Here is an 18,464-nt window from a genome sequence, read left to right on the forward strand (position 1 = left end):
CTGATTGAAACGTATAAGATCCTAAAGGGATTGGACAGGCTAGATGCAGGAAGATTGTTCCCGATGTTGGGCAAGTCCAGAACGAGGGGTCACAGTTTGAGGATAGAGGGGAAGCCTTTTAGGACTGAGATTAGGAAAAACTTCTTCACACAGAGAGTGGTGAATCTGTGGAATTCTCTGCCACAGGAAACAGTTGAGGCCAGTTCATTGGCTATATTTAAGAGGGAGTTAGATATGGCCCTTGTGGCTACGGGGGTCAGGGGGTATGGAGGGAAGGCTGGGGCGGTGTTCTGAGTTGGATGATCAGCCATGATCATAATAAATGGCGGTGCAGGCTCGAAGGGCCGAATGGCCTACTCCTGCACCTATTTTCTATGTTTTCTATGTTTTCTATGATATCATCGGGATCCACCACAGGGTTTCCCAAATTTCTAGCATCATCTTACTCAAAGTTTATCAGACAAGCCTATGAATTCCACAAAAGCTACGTTAATCTGAAAAATCCCTTAAGAAATCCCTGATTCTAGCAATATGTGCAGTATTACCATACTTACTTGATGATGTTGCTTTAGACCAAAATTGAATCTGCTCAGTTCATTCTGAAATGTGCACTCCCCACTGAGATTAGCAGCTCGAATCTGTTGAAAATGTCAAGGTCAGTGTATATAATAGAACTCCAGCAAGATTTCTTTTCTGAAATACCACGCAATGGAAAGTTTTTTTCACGTATTGATTAAAAATGACTGAAGCCATCAGAGAAGCATGTAACATTTCAAAATAACTCAGAGTGAGACCTTTCTTCCTGGTTTTCTCTCTGATGATCTCTTTCCTTTATAAAAGAAGCAGTCTGGTAATTACAAGCTGTTGCTTATCTAAGCCATCAATCCATTCTTCTCAGTTTCTCAAGGAAGAGTGGCATTGCAATGTCACATTTTATTTAAAACAGAACTATTCCTGACCAGTTGTAATGACCCTTTAATTAACTGAAAGACATGTCTACTTATAGTACTTTTGAAGTGGAATTGGTTACACAGGCTGAAGATCAGAATTCTCTCTGAGCTAGTTAGGAGGTGTCAATATAAACTGACAGATCACATAACTATTCCAATTGAACGGAACAAAAGCTTTCTGTGAGCAGTCTTGAAAGTGAAATGAACACAGCAATAACTTATAATACAGAAATATTCTCCATCTCACAACTATTTGAACCCAATTCTATGGCTCTGCGACTATAGATTTCTGACATGTAAAAATGGGATTATATCAATTCCTAAAACATGCCAATGAAGAACACAGATGTTCATGGATTCTTATCTGCAATACGCCTACAGAGTAGTGTTTTAACCTTCACACAAACAACGAAATAACTTCCAACCTAACTTCCCTTAAAAAGTTCTGACATGTTTTATCTCCTTCACCAAGAGCCCTCGGCTGTTCCCATCCACAACCTTCCAGCCTCTAACACTATTTCCATAGTCCGACGAGATTCCATAGATGTTGGTAATCCTGAGCAACACACACAAAATGCTACAGGAACTCAGAAAGTCAAGTAGCATCAATAAATAGTCGTGGTTTTGTTCCATCAGTACTTTCCCCACACTTTGTACACTAGCTATTTCTCTTCTCACTTTTCGGTCCCAATTAAGGATCAAGAGCCAAAACATTGACTGTTTACTTCCCTCCATAGGTGCTAACTGACCTGCTGAGTTTCTCCTGAATTCAGTGTGTTGTTATTTCCATTCTTGCCTACTCCATCTACCAGTCACACTTCCTCACCTGGATCCAACTAGCACTTGCTGTTCTTGCTCTACCCTTTTCCCCTCACCTCTATTACTGACCATCTACGTGGAACAGTCTATGTTCCAAGCCTATGTCACTTCCCAACTTTTCCTCTGCTACATCGACAGCTGCATTGGTGCTGCTTCCTGCACCCATGCAGAGCTTATTGACTTCATCAACTTTGCCGTCAACTTCCACCCTGCCCTCAAATTTATCTGGTCTATTTTCAACACCTCCCCTTTCTCGATTTCCTATTTGTATCGCTGGAGACAACTTATCTACTGATGTCTATTATAAACCCACTGACTCTCACAGTTACCTGGACTATAACCTCTTCCCACCCTGTAACCTGTAAAAATCCCATCCCCTTCTCTCAATTGGTTCATCTCCACTGCACCTGCTCTTTAAAGATGTTCTCATTCTTTAAAGAAAGGGGCTTCCCTTCTTCCACCATCAATGCTGCTCTCAACTACATCTCTTCCATTGCACATACGTTTGCCCTCAACCCATCAGGATAGGGTTCCTCTTGTCCTCACCTACCACCCCACTAGCCTCTGTATCCAACACATAATTCTCCATAACTTCTGCCACCTCTAACAGGATCTCACCACTAAGCACATCCTTCCCTCCCCCCCAACTTTCTGCTTTCCACAGGGATCGCTCCCCACTCGACTCCCTTGTCCATTCATCCCTCCTCACTGATCTCCCTCCTGGCACTTATCCTTGCAAGCAGAACAAGTGCTACATCTGCTCTCCGCCCTCACTACCATTCAGGGCCCCAAATAGTCCTTCCAGGTGAGGTGACACTTCACCTGTGAGTCTGTTGAGGTCATCTACTATATCTGGTGCTCCCAGTGTGACCCCCTGTATAATCGGTGAGACTCAACATAGATTGGGAGACTGCTTCACCGAGTGCCTACGCTCCATCCACCACAAAATGCAGCATCTCCCAGTGGCCACTCATCCATCTTAATTCCATTTCCCATTCCAACATGTCAGTCCATGGCCTCTTCTACTGTTGTGATGAGACCGCACTCAGTTTGGAGGAGCAACACCTTATATTCCGACTGGGTAGCCTTCGATCTGATGCATCAACATCAATTTCGTGAACTTCCATTAATGCCCCCCCCCTACCATTCACCATTCCCTTTTCCCTCTCTCACCTTATCTCCTTACCTGACCATCACCTCCTCTGATGCTCTTCCCCCTTTTCTTTCTTCCATAGCGTGCTGTCATCTATCAGATTTCCCCATCTCCAGCCCCGTATCTCCTTCCCAGCTCTTTACTTCACCCCCCCCCCAGGTTTCACCTATCACCTTATGTTTCTTCCTCCCCTCCTCCCACCTTCCAAATCTGACTGCTCATCTTTTTTTCTCCAGTCATGATGATGAAATATCGACTGTACTCTTTTCCATAGATGCTGCTTGGCCCTGTTGAGCTCCTGCATTTTGTGTTTGTGTGAATTTCCAGCATCTGCAGATTTTCTCTTGTTTGTGATCTCCCCACTATCTTTCAATCTGGATGCAGGATCTCAACCAGAAATATCACCATTCGTTTCCCTCCACAGATGCTATCTGACCCATTCAGTTCCTCCAGCAGGCTGTGTTTTGCTCCTGACTGTTCAGGAATAGTTATTTCCCCTCAGTGTGTTCAGGAACAGTTATTACCCCGCAACCATCAGGCTCTTGAGCCAAAGTTGTTAACTTCACTCCTCCCATCACTGAATTGTTCCCACAACCAATGGACTCATTTTCAAGGACTCTTCATCTCAAATTCTCAATATTTATTATCATATTTCTTTTTGCATTTGCTTATCTTGCTGTCTTTTGCACACTGGTTGTTTTCAATCATTGATTCTATTATGGTTATTGGATTTATTGAGTATGACCGCAAGAAAACAAATCTCAGGTTTGTACATGGTGACACATATGTACTTTGATAATAAACTTACTTTGAAAATGTTTTATGTAGCTAAATAATTCAGGGAAATTGACAGATAATGAGGATGCTGCTGCCTTTTTGTAATTATTGTTGCCATCTGTCATTAGCAGATTCATGTATTCATCCAAATATGCACAGAATATGAACAATAACTATCCTAGGAAAAGTGTTCTCTGAGCCAATTACTGCCTCTCTAGCAGATGTTCATCATTTCTTAGCCATCAATAGCAAATTTTAGCAGCAAAGGAAAATAAACATCTGTTTGGTGAATTATAAAGAAAGACAGTTTACATCGACACCAGGAAGCAGATATGTCACAGTACATTCCACAGCCAACATCCCTGGAATACCAGCCATTTCACAGTTCATGTAAGAATCAGCCATGTTGCACATTGCAAAACACTTATTCAGGTAAATTCAGGAACAACACAGGAGTTAAGAGGGATGCACAATAGCAATGTGGTTAGTGTAATGCTTTACAGCACCTGCTGTATGTTCAGGGTTCAACTCCTTGCACTGTCTGCAGGGAGTTCTCCCCAAGACTGCATGCTTCAGTTTCCTCCTACAGTCCAAAGGTTTACAGGTTAGATAGATAGATAGATAGATAGATATACTTCATTAATCCCGAGGGAAATTTGGTTTAGGGTCAGTAGGTGTGGGCTTGCTATGTTGGTGCAAAGAAGCATGGCTGTCTGCTAGCTCATCCTTAATGCAAATCATACTTTTCACTATATATTTTGATGTGCACGTGACAAATATAAGCTAATCGTTAATATACCAAAATCTTTGAATATGGAGATACCTTTCATAATGCAGGTTGTCCCCAGGTTACAAACCCCCAACTAACGGACAGCCTGAACATATGGACATATGACATATGGACAGCCTGCACATATGGACAAATATTTTTTCGGATAGAGATGGATTTTTTTAAGCAGCAGGCATCTTACCCTGATTGTAAGGAGGCATTTCTACAAGCCTTACTCCACCCCCCCAATATTGAATCACAAAAATCAGGTCTGGATGGAGCAGAGCAAAGCCAGACTGCTGATCAGACTCACTCACTAAGGCCAGCCTGTGCCAATTCTTCCCCTGTATGCTCGCTCACCTGTCACAGCCATCTCTACTTATGCCTCATTCACAAACAGTGCACTATAGCAACCAAAGACTACCTGCATAGATCTTGAGATTTTGACCATCCTCAAGTGATACCTTACCTCCGAGCAGGCCAGATGTCTTATATTGTGGAACCAATCTACATGCGCACGACAATGATCAAACGCGTGGATTAATTCATGGGTCACCACCCGGTTCATGTGCTGTTGCTGATGGATATTATTCTGGCATAAGACGATCTAAAGAAAAAAAGCACAAGTCAAATATTGTCTTGTAGCTGATTAACGAAACTCTGACAACTCAAACACACACCATTTACTTGTACACAAGGAGAACAGCCTGGCCCCATCACCAAACTGCTCTGAACAAAGAAATGGCATCTTTATACTGAAATTGGCCAGCTGTATACAAATATTGACTCAATAGAGACTCTGTGCACATCTGAATCCCATTATATTATATATTTCAGGTTTTATTAACCGATTAAATCTACATGTTAAAGACCAATAATACTAGAGAATTAGTAAAATAACTGTCCAGTAATAACTGTCCTAGGATCCTTCGTTTACACCTTTATCTTGTCTGATTATACTCAGTGACCCTGGTTCTCAAGCTTGAACAGGAAGGCTGTAAGTACAAAGGAAGGTGAGGACCATGTTCAGTCTGGGTGACAGCACTGTCTTTGTCAGCTTATCATCCTAACTCGTCTTCATAAGCTTTCACACAGAGTATACAAAGTGTCAGTGCTCTGTTTGGTTAGCACACCATTTTAACCCTTGCGTATCAGTAAAGGGAGATACAGGTTTCCCCTGCCATCCGAAGGTAGAGCGTTCCTATGAAACAGTTCGTAAGCCGAAATGTCGTAAAGCGAACAAGCAATTACCATTTATATGGGAAAATTTTGTGAGCGTTCGCAGACCCAAAAATCACCTACCAAATCATGCCAAATAACACATAAAACCTAAAATAACAGTAACATATAGTAAAAGCAGGAATCATATGATTAATACACAGCCTATCTAAAGTAAAAATACTTTTCCACAATCATTACTGGACCGTTCGCTGAAGCGAAAATCTCACGCAAGCACTCTCCAGTAACCTTTAAGCCATGAAGCTGCCAAATCATACCAAGTAACACGTAAAAATACACAGCCTATATAAAGTAGAAATAATGTATGTACAGTGTAGTATCACTTATCGTAATCGGGAAGACAGCTTGCCGAGCACACTGATGATGGTGTGTTAGACTGAGTCGTGGCAGGTTGTGGTGGTGCAGTGGCCCCCACCCTCCAGCCCGCTGACCGAAGCATGCAGGGGTCCAGTGGTAGCCAGGAGACACACAGCACATCTTTAAGAAAAAAGCCAAAATAAACATGCTAATTAATTAGGTGCCACCCGACACGTAATTGTCGGCCCAGATCAGAGCCGATTGCATCGCCTCTGATCTGGGCCGACATTTATGTGTGGGGTGGCTCCTAATTAATTAGCATGCTTATTTTGGCTTTTTTCTTAAAGATGTGCTATGTGTCTCCTGGCTACCGTTGCATTCTCTGCGAATCGGTATCTGTCCGCGGCCTGGGTGTTGGGGTGGTGGGACACTGGGGTGTCATCTTGTCATCTATTTCCATTAGAGCAGGCAGCTCATGTTCTCCTATGACTGCCTGCCTCGACGTCAAAGGTCGAGGTTCATCATCTGCTGTGGCTGATGTGGAAGGTTTGCTTGACTGCTGAGCCTCGCGCATTTTCCCATCATACAGTTCTTTGTAAGGACTCAAACCATCTTGCAAATATCCCCTAAACCGACGCACCCTTTCATAAAGTCGTACTTTATCATTGCAGCGAAAATCTCACGCAGGGGCTTCACGTTCATTTCGCTACTGCATTCGGTTTCGATTGTTATCCTTTTCCCTTCCAATTGCATCAGTTCTTCAACTATCAGTTCTTGGTCATGGGATGCCAAAACCTCTTCAATATCATCTTCATTAGCTTCCACAAGTCAAACTCACTTCACCCTTGCTTTGTTCACCACGATCAAAACGCTTAATTATGTCTAGTTTTACGCTAAGTGTAACACCCTTACAAGCTCTTTCAGGCTTTTCCAATACCTCAGAACTCATCTTGCAAACGGCTGCTCACAGGCACGTGTTAAAGCAATGCCGTTCCGAATCTGGGGGAGAGTGGCTGCTCGGGGCACACGCTGCCTTTTATCGTGCGCTGATTTTTTTCGTAACTGTGAAAACACCTTCTGAAAGCAAAAACAGGGTACTAATGTAGGTCTTTCGTAACAGTGAGGTTTCATAAAGCGAACGTTCGAAAAGCGGGGGACACCTGTAGTTAAAAATCTAGCTGCTTATAGAACATAGATCAGTACAGCACAGGAATAAAGCTATTGATCCACAGTCTCAGTGCTGAACATATTGCAAATGTAAATTTAATCTCTTTTATTTGTAAATGATCCATAGCTCCTCCACTTCCTGCATACCCATATGTCCAAAAGGTATTAAACACACCAGTGAATCTGTTTGCACTATTTCAGACACCTAAAAAAAAGTTACCTGGACTTCTCCTTAAACTTTCTCTCTTCTCACCAACCCTGCCTGCCACCCTCCCTACCCCACCTTTGTAATTGACAATTCCATCCTGGGAAGGAAAGAAACCTATTTATGCCTCTCAGAACTTTATAACCTTCTGTCAGATTTCTCCTCAGAGGACACAACCCAAGTTTGTCCATCCTCTCCTTACAGCTCATGCAGTAACCTAACAACCTCTTTAAAAGTTTTGGCTGAGACCTGAAGGTTACTCTTTTACAATCTCTTCCATGCAACATCTACCCATCTTATTGTCCTGTGCTAAGAACTACTCTGTTATCAGTTCACAGGCAGCATCCTGGTAAACCTCTTCTGTATCCTTTCCAAAGCCTTCACATCCTTCTGCAATGGGGTAACCAGATTATAACACGTCCAAAATAGGATCAGGACTTTCAAAGCACTATCCAAGAAAATACCTTCACTGTTTTCAAACTCCTGTATTATCTGTCATAAAACCCATCCAGAACTGTGTAAAAAAAAAGTGATATAAGAGGTAACGTCAAAACTGCCCAACACATCACCAACACTGGCCTGTCTGCCATCAAGGGACAAGTATACAGAAAGGTGCTGGAAAAAGGCCAGTAATATGAAGGATCCCATCGACCCTGCTCATGGACTTTGTCCTACTCCCATCAGAGAAGCTACATAGCATCCACACCAGGACCACCAGACTCAAAAACAGTTATTTGCCCCAAATAACACCTCCATTCACTAACCTATCACCATTACTATATCATTTCCCACCAGTCACCTCCTGTACCTAGCATCATTTTATGTATACATGTCCTTAATGGACAGTAGGGTACTGCTGATGATGGATAATGCAGTTTTGATTTCACCTCTTGTATCAATGTTTGTTACATGTGCCCGTGACCTTTGAATGGTACGGTACGCGTTTGACATAGTGCATACAATCAACATAATGTATTTATATTTATTGTGTTTTTGTTTATTTCTGCGTTCTTTATCTTACTGTGCTTTTTCTGTGCTGCATCAGATCCAGAGTAACAATTAGTTCATTCTTCTTTACAAATGTGTGCTGGAAATGACATTATATAATCTTCAGTCTTGTATAATGTCTTTCAAAGTGCGATAGGTATAAATGATAAATTCAAAGATTTTCTTGGATGCAGGTGTCAGTAGCTAATTCAGCAGTCACCAGCCATTCCCATAATGAGGCACTGAACTGAGATGTTTGCGCAGTTATTTTCCAGGGAGAATAGGAGTGAACCTGATTACTGACTTGTGAACCCACTAAACCAGACAGATGATGCTTCCATCCTTGAAAGACATTTAAAACTAAACAACTCTTCAAGGAATCCATGAACACAAGAGACTCTGTTGATGCTGGAAGTCCAGAGTGACACACACAACATGCCGGAAGAACATGAACTGTGGTCGTGACTCTGGGTGAGCACATGGTCAAAGGGTTGGAGAGCAGTGAGGTCACAGAGGGCGGGCAGAGAGAGAGGGTCTCACTGAACTCCTGTAGGACTACTACAGTTGAAATCCATAGTCACAGACATGGGTATTTAGTAAGCATTAACTTTTAAAAAACTACCAATACCCAAATTGATATCAGCGGACCCTGGACATCAGACTCAGGTTACATAGAAACATAGAAAATAGGTGCAGGACTAGGTCATTCGGCCCTTCGAGCCTGCATCGCCATTCAGTACGATCATGGCTGATCATCCAACTCAGAACCCTGTACCTGTCTTCTCTCCATACCCCTGATCCCTTTAGCCATAAGGGCCATATCTAACTCCCTCTTAAATATAGCCAATGAACTGGCCTCAACTGTTTCCTGTGGCAGAGAATTCCACAGATTCACCACTCTCTGTGTGAAGAAGTTTTTCCTCATCTCGGTCCTAAAAGGCTTCCTCTTTATCCTCAAACTGTGCCCCCTTGTTCTGGACTTCCCCAACATCGGGAACAATCTTCCTGCATCTAGCCTGTCCAATCCCTTTGGAATTTTATATGTTTCAATCAGATCCCCCCTCTATCTTCTAAATTCCAAAGAGTATAAGCCTAGTCAAGCCAGTCTTTCATCATATGAAAGTCCCACCATCTCAGGAATCAATCTGGTGAACCTTCTTTGTACTCCCTCTATAGCAAGAATGTCTTTCCTCAGATTAGGGGACCAAAACTGCACACAATACTCCAGGTGTGGTCTCACCAAGGCCTTGTACAACTGCAGTAGTACCTCCCTGCTCCTGTACTCGAATCCTCTTGCTATGAATGCCAGCATACCATTTGCCTTTTTCGCCGCCTGCTGTACCTGCATGTCCACTTTCAATGACTGGTGTACAATCACACCCAGGTCTCGTTGCACCTCCCCTTTTCCTAATTGGCCACCATTCAGATAATAATCTGTTTTCCTGTTCTTGCCACCAAAGTGGATAACCTCACATTTATCCACATTAAATTGCATCTGCCATGAATTTGCCCACTCACCTAACCTATCCAAGTCACCCTGCATCCTATTAGTATCCTCCTCACAGCTAACACTGCCACCCAGCTTCGTGCCATCCCCAAACTTGGAGATGCTGCATTTAATTCCCTCGTCTAAGTCATTAATATATATTGTAAACAACTGGGGTCCCAGCACTGAGCCTTGCGGTACCCCACTAGTCACTGCCTGCCATTCTTAAAAGGTCCTGTTGTTTCCCACTCTGTTTCCTGTCTGCCAACCAATTCTCTATCCACATCAATACCATACCCCAATACCATGTACTTTAAGTTTGCACACTAATCTCCTGTGTGGGACCTTGTCAAAAGCCTTCTGAAGATCTAAATATACCACATCCACTGGTTCTCCCCTATCCACTCTACTAGTTACATCCTCAAAAAATTCTATGAAATTCGTCAGACATGATTTTCCTTTCACAAATCCATGCAGACTTTGTCCGATGATTTCACCGCTTTCCAAATGTGCTGTTATCACATTTTTCATAACTGACTCTAGCATTTTCCCCACCACCGATGTCAGGCTTACCGGTCTATAATTCCCTGGTTTCTCTCTCCCTGCTTTTTTAAAAAGCGGGGTTACATTAGAAACCCTCCAATCCTCAGGAACTAATCCAGAATCTAAAGAGTTTTGAAAAATTATCACTAATGCATCCACTATTTCTTGGGCTACTTCCTTAAGCACTCTGGGATGCAGACCATCTGGCCCTGGGGACTTACCTGCCTTTAATCCCTTCAATTTACCTAACACCACTTCCCTACTAACATGTATTTCCCTCAGTTCCTCCATCTCACTAGACCCTCGGTCCCCTACTATTTCCAGAAGATTATTTATGTCCTCCTTAGTGAAGTCAGAACCAAAGTAATTATTCAATTGGTCTGCCATGTCCTTGCGCCCTATGATCAATTCACCTGTTTCTGACTGTAGGGGACTTACATTTGTCTTAACCAATCTTTTTCTTTTCACATATCCATAAAAGCTTTCACAGTCAGTTTTTATGTTCCCTGCCAGCTTTCTCTCATAAAAACAGACTGTAACAGTTACAAATCCCTTTAAGAAAACATACATGGCATGGTGCCCTGGTTATAGGTACGATTGAAACACAAAGGTCTTAGACTCCCACTGCTGACTATCCTGCTGACGAACGTACAGTCTCTGGAAAATAAGACTGAAGACAACAGAGCAAGACTGCAGTACCAGAGGGACATCAGGGACTGCTTCATGCAGACTCTAATTTCTAATGCAGGGTTGTAGCTCGATGGCTTCACTATTTGCAGTAAAGAAAGGATGGCCAAGTCTTAAAAGTAGAGGTGGTGAAGTATGCTTTATGACTAACTCATCTTGGTGCACAGATATGGTAGCTTTGTCTCCATCTTCTTCACTCAACTTGAAACGTCTAGTGGTCAAATGTCATCCATTTTATCTGCTGAGGGACTTTTCTGCCATCATCTGGTAATGCTTTACATTCCACTTCTTGTGAATGCTGCTTATCTGATGCTATGTGCCTGCAATGCTGCTGTAACTAAGCTTTTCACAGCATCTGGACATACATGTATTTGTGCATTAGAAACTGGACTTTAACTGAACTTTGACTTAAACTTATTGCAACATTTAGTCCCAGAAAAATTCAAAACTTATTAGCAAAACCACTGGGTAGCAGCATCATTCTGGTATGGCTATAAGACACAACACGTAGTAATAGGCCAAATCAAATTCTCATTGCTACAGTCGGACATTCCCACCTGCTTTAAAAGGGCGACAATCATACCAGTACACAAGAGCAAGGTGAGCTGCCTCGATGACTATCACCCAGTAGTATTCACATCTACTGTGATGAAGTTGACCATGGCCAGAATCAACTCCTACCTGAGCAAGGACCTGGACTCACTGCAATTTGCCTATCACCACAATAGGTCTACAGTGGATGCAATCTCACTGGCTCTCCACCGGGCCCTGGACCACTTGGACGATGTAATACCAACATCAGGCTGCTGTTATTTGATTACAGCTACCGTTCAACACAATTATACCCTCAGTCCTGATCAACAAGCTCCAAAACCTGAGCCACTGTGCCTCCCTCTGCAACTGGATCCCGGACTTCATCAGAAGACCCAGAGACAGTGCGGATCGGAAACAACATCTCCTCTTCGCTGACAGCCAACACTGGCGCACCTCAGGGATGTGTGCTTAGCCCACTGCTCTACTCTCTCTACATCCACAACTGTGTGACTAGGCACTGCTCAAATGTTATCTATAAATTTGCTGATGACACAACTATTACTGGCAGGTGGTGATGGAAAGGCAGACAGGGGTGAGATAGATCAGCTAGTTGAGTGGTATTGCAGCAACCTTGCACTCAACGTCAGCAATTCCAAGGAATTGATTACGGACTTCAGGAAGGGGAAGTCAAGGAAAAACGCACCAGTCAGCAGAGGGATTAGCAGTGGAAAGGGTGAGCAGTTTTAAGTTCCTGGATGTCAACATCTCTGAAGATCTATCCTGGGTCCAACATATTGAAGCAATTATAAAGAAGGTACAACAGTGGCTATATCTCATTAGGCATTTGAGGTGAATTGGTATATAACTAAAGACTCATGCAAATTTCTGTAGATGTACCATGAAGAGCATTCTAACTGGTTGCATAACTGTCTGGTATGGAAGGGCCACTGCACCGGATCAGAAAAAGCTGCAGCAAGTTGTGAACTCAGCCAGCTCAATCATGGCACTAGCCTACCCGACTTTCAATACAACTTCAATGGGGATGCTTCAAAAAGGCAGCATTCATCATTAAGGACCCTTCACCCAAGACATGCTCCCTTCTCTTTGCCACCATCAAGGAGGAGGTACAGAAACTTGAAGATACATACCCTGCATTTCAGGAGCATCTTATTTCCCTCTGCCATCAGATTTCTGAATGTATAATGAACCCATGAACACTGTATCACTGTTTTCCTTTGCTCTATTTTGCACTATATATACACTCAGATTAAGTACTCCTTATCCAAAATTCCAAAACCTGAAATCCTCCGAAATCCCAATTTACTTTGAGCGCTGACTCGACATCACAAATGGAAAATTCCACAAGGTGCTGAGAAGGCTCCCAGATAATGTGCAGGTCTCTGCATACCCCAGGCAGTTCTAAGAAGTTCTGAACAGAGGTTAGTGAAAAATATAAAACACTGCATTGATGGTGCTTTGACAGAGTGGATCAGAAGCATCGGTGGATCCCTTAACGGTATGCTGATCATGAAACAAGCAGAGACCTAACATGACAAACTAAAAATTGAAGGTATTTGTGAATATTTAGCACGCTGGCTGCAGAAATTTAAGAAAAGGCATGGCATTACATCTTTAAAAAATGTTAATGATAAAGCGTCTGCTGATCATGAAAAGAGCAGAGAAATTCATTGATAAGTTTGTGAAGATCGTCACTGATGAAAATCTAACACCAGAACAAGTTTACAATGCTGTTGGTTTTTATACTTTACTAAACCTAAAAAGAAAAATACAAGTGTACAGTAATCTTTTAATCAAAACACAGCATCATAGGTGGAGATCGAAAGCCTGCCGTTGGTTGTTGTTGTTCAACAGCTGACTCAGGTATTCGCCTTACTGCTTTTGTTACCCTGCACACATATTTTCATTATATTAATGGTATGTAAGAATTTTTGTGTGATGAACAAGTGCTATCAGTAACAAAATCTGCTTACTGGTAGCGCATAAATTCAGAGTTGGGAGTGGTGGCAATCTCAAGCTATCTCATTATCTATATACTACTAAAACTCTCATGTTCTGTTTGCGACCTCCAATTAGCGCAAACAGCGCATTACAGCGGCACTTTTTTGGCTAAATCGAATTAAAATGCGCTAACTTACACAATGCAGGCAAAGTTCAGGGTTATATATTCATATAAAATTGCTCATTCGCAAAAATCAACAGACAACCTTTCACCCGACACCTGATCGGCCATCATGGAAATCCGGACGCAACAGCCCGACGCATGCGCAAGACCAGCCTCAGCAGCGACACCTACTGGAGCAAAAGGGCAGGACAGCATGTGTTGCTTGAATTTCCAGCATCTGCAGAATTCCTGTTGTTTTTTATTTCGAGGGGTCCACATTCTGCTAATCACCATCAGCATGTGCAGGATTGGGACAGATCTAACTGCCACCCATCAATAAGAGATAATTAAATCTTATTGTAATGACATACTTTGAGACACCCATAAAACCCTTTGCTGCAGTTAAAGGACAGCGGTGACTATATCACATCCACTTAGGAGAACGCCAACTACATCATCAAGAATAACCAGCATCCTTTGGTGTTACTGCTTCGTATCTTCTATCCAGCATTAGGGTAAAAAAAAATGGTCAGCCTAATTATGCCACATGGAGAGGGAAGGGGGACATTATGATCAAGAGATGATGCCAAACGTCGTCAAGTGCGGCAAGGAGAGGGAGAGAACAAGAATTGGATGAGGCCAGGGTCGCACGACTCCAGGATCAAAGAGGACAAAAAAATGACAGAAGAAGAGACAGAGGAGGAGAGGCATGCACATCTCCAGGATCAGAGATAAACAACAAACAGCAGAAGAGATGGAGACGGGGAATGAAAGGACTGCACGTCTCCAGAATGACAAGAGGCACAAGGGTGGCAGATAAACCAGAAATGATGCCATCAAAAGTGTCATTCGTTGAATGAGGAGGAGCTATATTTGCTTTGCTACGCGTTGTTCTTCTTTAATAAACTGAGGTTTTCTACTTCAGTTTCCAAAGCAAAGCGATACCAATAGCATTCAGGAAAATTTAATGTTCATTCTGGTCACATCAGACTGCACCATCCTTCTCTCAAAGGGTGCCCCAATGGGTCACCCCGTTGTCTAGTATATTCCAGAATCAGAAATCGGAAACACTTTCAGTCCGAAGCATTTCGAATAAGGGGTACTCAACTTGTATCAGAATCAGGTTATTATCACTGGCATATGACGTGAAATTTGTTAACTCAGCAGCAGCAGTTCAATGCAATACATAACATAGAAGAAAAAATTAAAACAAATAGTAAGTAAATCAATTACAGTACACATATATTGAATAGATTAAAAATGTACAAAAATCAGAAATACTGTATATTAAAAAAAAGTGAGGTAGTATCCAAGGATTCAATGTCCATTTAGGAATCAGATGGCAGACGGGAAGAAGCTGTTCCTGAATCTCTGAGTGTGTGCCTTCAGGCTTCTGTACCTCCTACCTAATGGTAACAGTGAGAAAAAGGCATGCCCTGGGTGCTGGAGGTCCTTAATAATGTACGCTGCCTTTCTGAGACACCGCTCCCTGAAGATGTCCTGGGTACCTTGTAGGCTAGTACCCAAGATGGAGCTGACTAGATATAAAACCCTCTGCAGCTTCTTTCGGTCCTGTGCAGTATCCCCTCCATACCAGACAGTGATGCAGACTGTCAGAATGCTTTCCACTGTACAACTGTAGAAGTTTTTAAGTGTGTTTGTTGACATGCCAAATCTCTTCAAATTCCAAATGAAATATATCCGCTGTCTTGCTTTCTTTATGGCTACTTACATCCATATGTTGGGACCAGGTTAGATCCTCAGAGATCTTGACACCCAGGAACTTGAAACTGCTCACTCTCTCCACTTCTGATCCCTCTATGAGGATTGGTATGTGTTCCTTCGTCTTACCCTTCCTGAAGTCCACAATCAGCTCTTTCAGCTTACTGATGTTAAGTGCCAGGTTGTTGCTGCGGCACCACTCCACTAGTTGGCATATCTCACTCCTTATGCCCTCTCTTCACCACCTGAGATTCTACCAACAATGGTTGTATCATCAGCAAATTTATAGATGGTACTTGAGCTGTGCCTAGCCACACAATCATGTATATATACAGAGTAGAGCAGTGGGCTAAGTACACACCCCTGAGGTGCGCCAGTGCTGATCGTCAGCAAGGAGGATATATGTTATCAGCAATCCGCATAGATTGTGGTCTTCCAGTTAGGAAGTTGAGGATCCAATTGCAGAGAGAGGTACAGAGGTCCAGGTTCTGGAGCTTCTCAATCAGGATTGTGGGAATGATGGTATTAAGTGTTGAGCTATAGTCGATGAACAGCATCCTGACGTAGGTGTTTGTGTTGTTCAGGTGGTCTAAAGCCGTGTGAAGAGCCACTGAGATTGCATCTGCCATTGACCTAATTGTGGTGACAGGCAAATTGCAATGGATCCAGGTCCTTGCTGAGGCAGGAGTTCAGTCTAGACATGACTAATCTCTCAAAGTATTTCATCACTGTCGATATAAGTGCTACTGGGCGACAGTCATTTAGGCAGCTCACATTATTCTTCTTAGGCACTGGTATAATTGTTGCCTGTATTATTGCAAAGGTACTGCTGACGTAAAACAACAAAGTTCATGAAAAATGCCAGTGATATTTAACCTGATTTTGAACCCCTTTCAAAGAGAAGATTTAAACTTTAAGGTAAATAAAATGTGGTAGACTCCACAGACCTCTTGGTTAATGGCATTGGTCCGTAGCATAAAAAGGTTGGAAATGCCTGCGGTAGAGAGTCCTGACGAACGGTCTTGGCCCAAAACGTCGACTCTGACCTGCTGACTTCCTCCAGCTTTTTGTGCATGTTGCGCTTCAGGTAAACCTGTTTCCTCACACCTCCTGCCATTCTTTAACAACCCACAAGGTGGAGGCTACCCATAGTGCTACAATGATATAAATAATGATTCCACACCTATTTAATTTGGCTCGAAATGACTGCCAGTTTGTCACATTCATCAAGATTTCTTTTGCCATTCTAATAGCGACATTAATTAGCTTATCCCAATACCCAACCATAATCCACAGAGAAGTTCTTTGCTCTGGTGTTATTTATTTATTCTGCTTATTTAAATTTGACATTTATTTTAGCTCGGTATAGTAATGGTCTGGAAGTGATAAATTAAACTGCCGTGTTTTTGCTTAATTTGCCGCTGTTGAAAATGTCAAAAATAACTAATCCTAACACCCCCCCCACCCCTAGGTCTCAGAGAACAAAAAATTACCAGGATCTAGGAAATCAGTTGTGTTAATCTGTAAGACAGTAAGTGTAGCGTGAAGTGAAATAAAAAAAATGGAAATACAAACCTAGACAGTTTATAAAACTAACGAACTACTAACATTACAAAGCAGGTAAAGTCATTTCCCTCTAATGTTCACCATGATTTAGCAATTTTATGCAAAAGAAATAAAATTATATCTTTATCTGCATAACAGGCAGCAATATTATTTCTTTGACCTGATCCAATTCTACTACTTCTGCTCCCTTATCTTATGGTCTTACACCAAGTCCAGATACTCATCTAACCTCAGCAGTTTGAACAGCAGCAGACTTCTGGTTGTGCGATGTCAGTACACTGTGCATCAATAACCACTGTCTTTCCGTGAACAGTTAAACATGGAAATCCAGACCCTGCTCCCACAAGCCATCCCCGCATGTCCAACCCCATCTCCATAGGATGCCCCGTTGGTCCACTGAATGAGTGAATGAAAAGTATTTGAACTCATCGAACCATTGAAAGCTTGTTTTATTATACAATACCCTCACAGGACGCAAGTGGACCTTCTTGAATCAACTGCAATTCAGTTTTAACAGAAGTCCCACACCATTATTACTCCACAATGACCTATGGTTCCAAACGTATGCACGTTCGTATTATTCCTTTAAAATACACTCAGTGGGCACTTTATTAGATACCTCCTGTACCACTGAGTGCATGGTCATGGTCTTCTACTCCTATAGCCCATCCACTTCAAGATTTGATGGGTTGTGCATTCAGGGATGCTCTTACAGCACTGTTGTAACACACACCGATCTACCACTCATTGGATTTCTTTTTTGTTTTTCTCACCATTCTTTGTAAACTCTAGAGACTGTCATGAACGAAAATCCCAGGAGATCAGCCGTTTCTGAGATACTCAAACCACCCCACCCAGCACTAGCAATCACCCCATAATCAAAGTCACTTAGATCACATTTTTTCTTCATTCTGATGTTTGGTCTGAATGATAGCTGAACCTCTTGACCAAGTGTGAATGCTTTTATGCACTGAGTTCTGATTAGATATTTGCATTAACAAGCAGGCATACAGATATACCTAATAAAATGGTGACTGAGTATATGATTATAATGTTTCAATCACCTCCTTTAACTGTTCCTATGCAACAAATTATTTTTCTTTACAAAGTAATTAAAAATTAGAACTTAACTTCCTTATTTGCTGTCCGTGGTAATTCTTCTGTGTAACTGGCTATTCAAATTAGTTGATGAGACCAGTAGACATACTACTCCTTCTCAACTGTAACTAAATGATCTGGCGCTTTTGTGATCTCCTGGGGGATTTAGTGAGCAGCACTCTTGAGAGCGCTGGTACAGCCATCGCTGGGGGTGGGCTCTGCGTCAAGGCCTGATAACAGACGACAAACCCATGGTCAGCTCCATTACTTGTGCCAATTAAAGTGTTGATCAAGATTAAAATCATTGAGGACCGAGTGGAAAACAAACAGGTGTTCAGCAATG

At 42.3% G+C, this 18,464-nt stretch overlaps 1 protein-coding gene across 5 annotated transcripts in view; it reads right to left on the reverse strand.

Annotated features, from left to right (window-relative positions):
- Window positions 1-18,464, reverse strand: part of atp23 (ATP23 metallopeptidase and ATP synthase assembly factor homolog) — a 42,386-nt gene that overhangs the window by 9,946 nt on the left and 13,976 nt on the right. For all 5 annotated transcript variants that reach the window (XM_072268256.1, XM_072268259.1, XM_072268260.1 and 2 more), the window contains 2 exons: window positions 4,938-5,075; window positions 555-638 (listed from right to left, as the gene is read on the reverse strand). In XM_072268256.1, coding sequence (XP_072124357.1) covers window positions 555-638; window positions 4,938-5,075 — 222 coding nt within the window. The remainder of the gene's footprint in view (window positions 1-554; window positions 639-4,937; window positions 5,076-18,464) is intronic.

Source organism: Mobula birostris, chromosome 9, assembly GCF_030028105.1.
Source record: "Mobula birostris isolate sMobBir1 chromosome 9, sMobBir1.hap1, whole genome shotgun sequence".
Lineage (NCBI taxonomy): Eukaryota > Metazoa > Chordata > Chondrichthyes > Myliobatiformes > Myliobatidae > Mobula > Mobula birostris.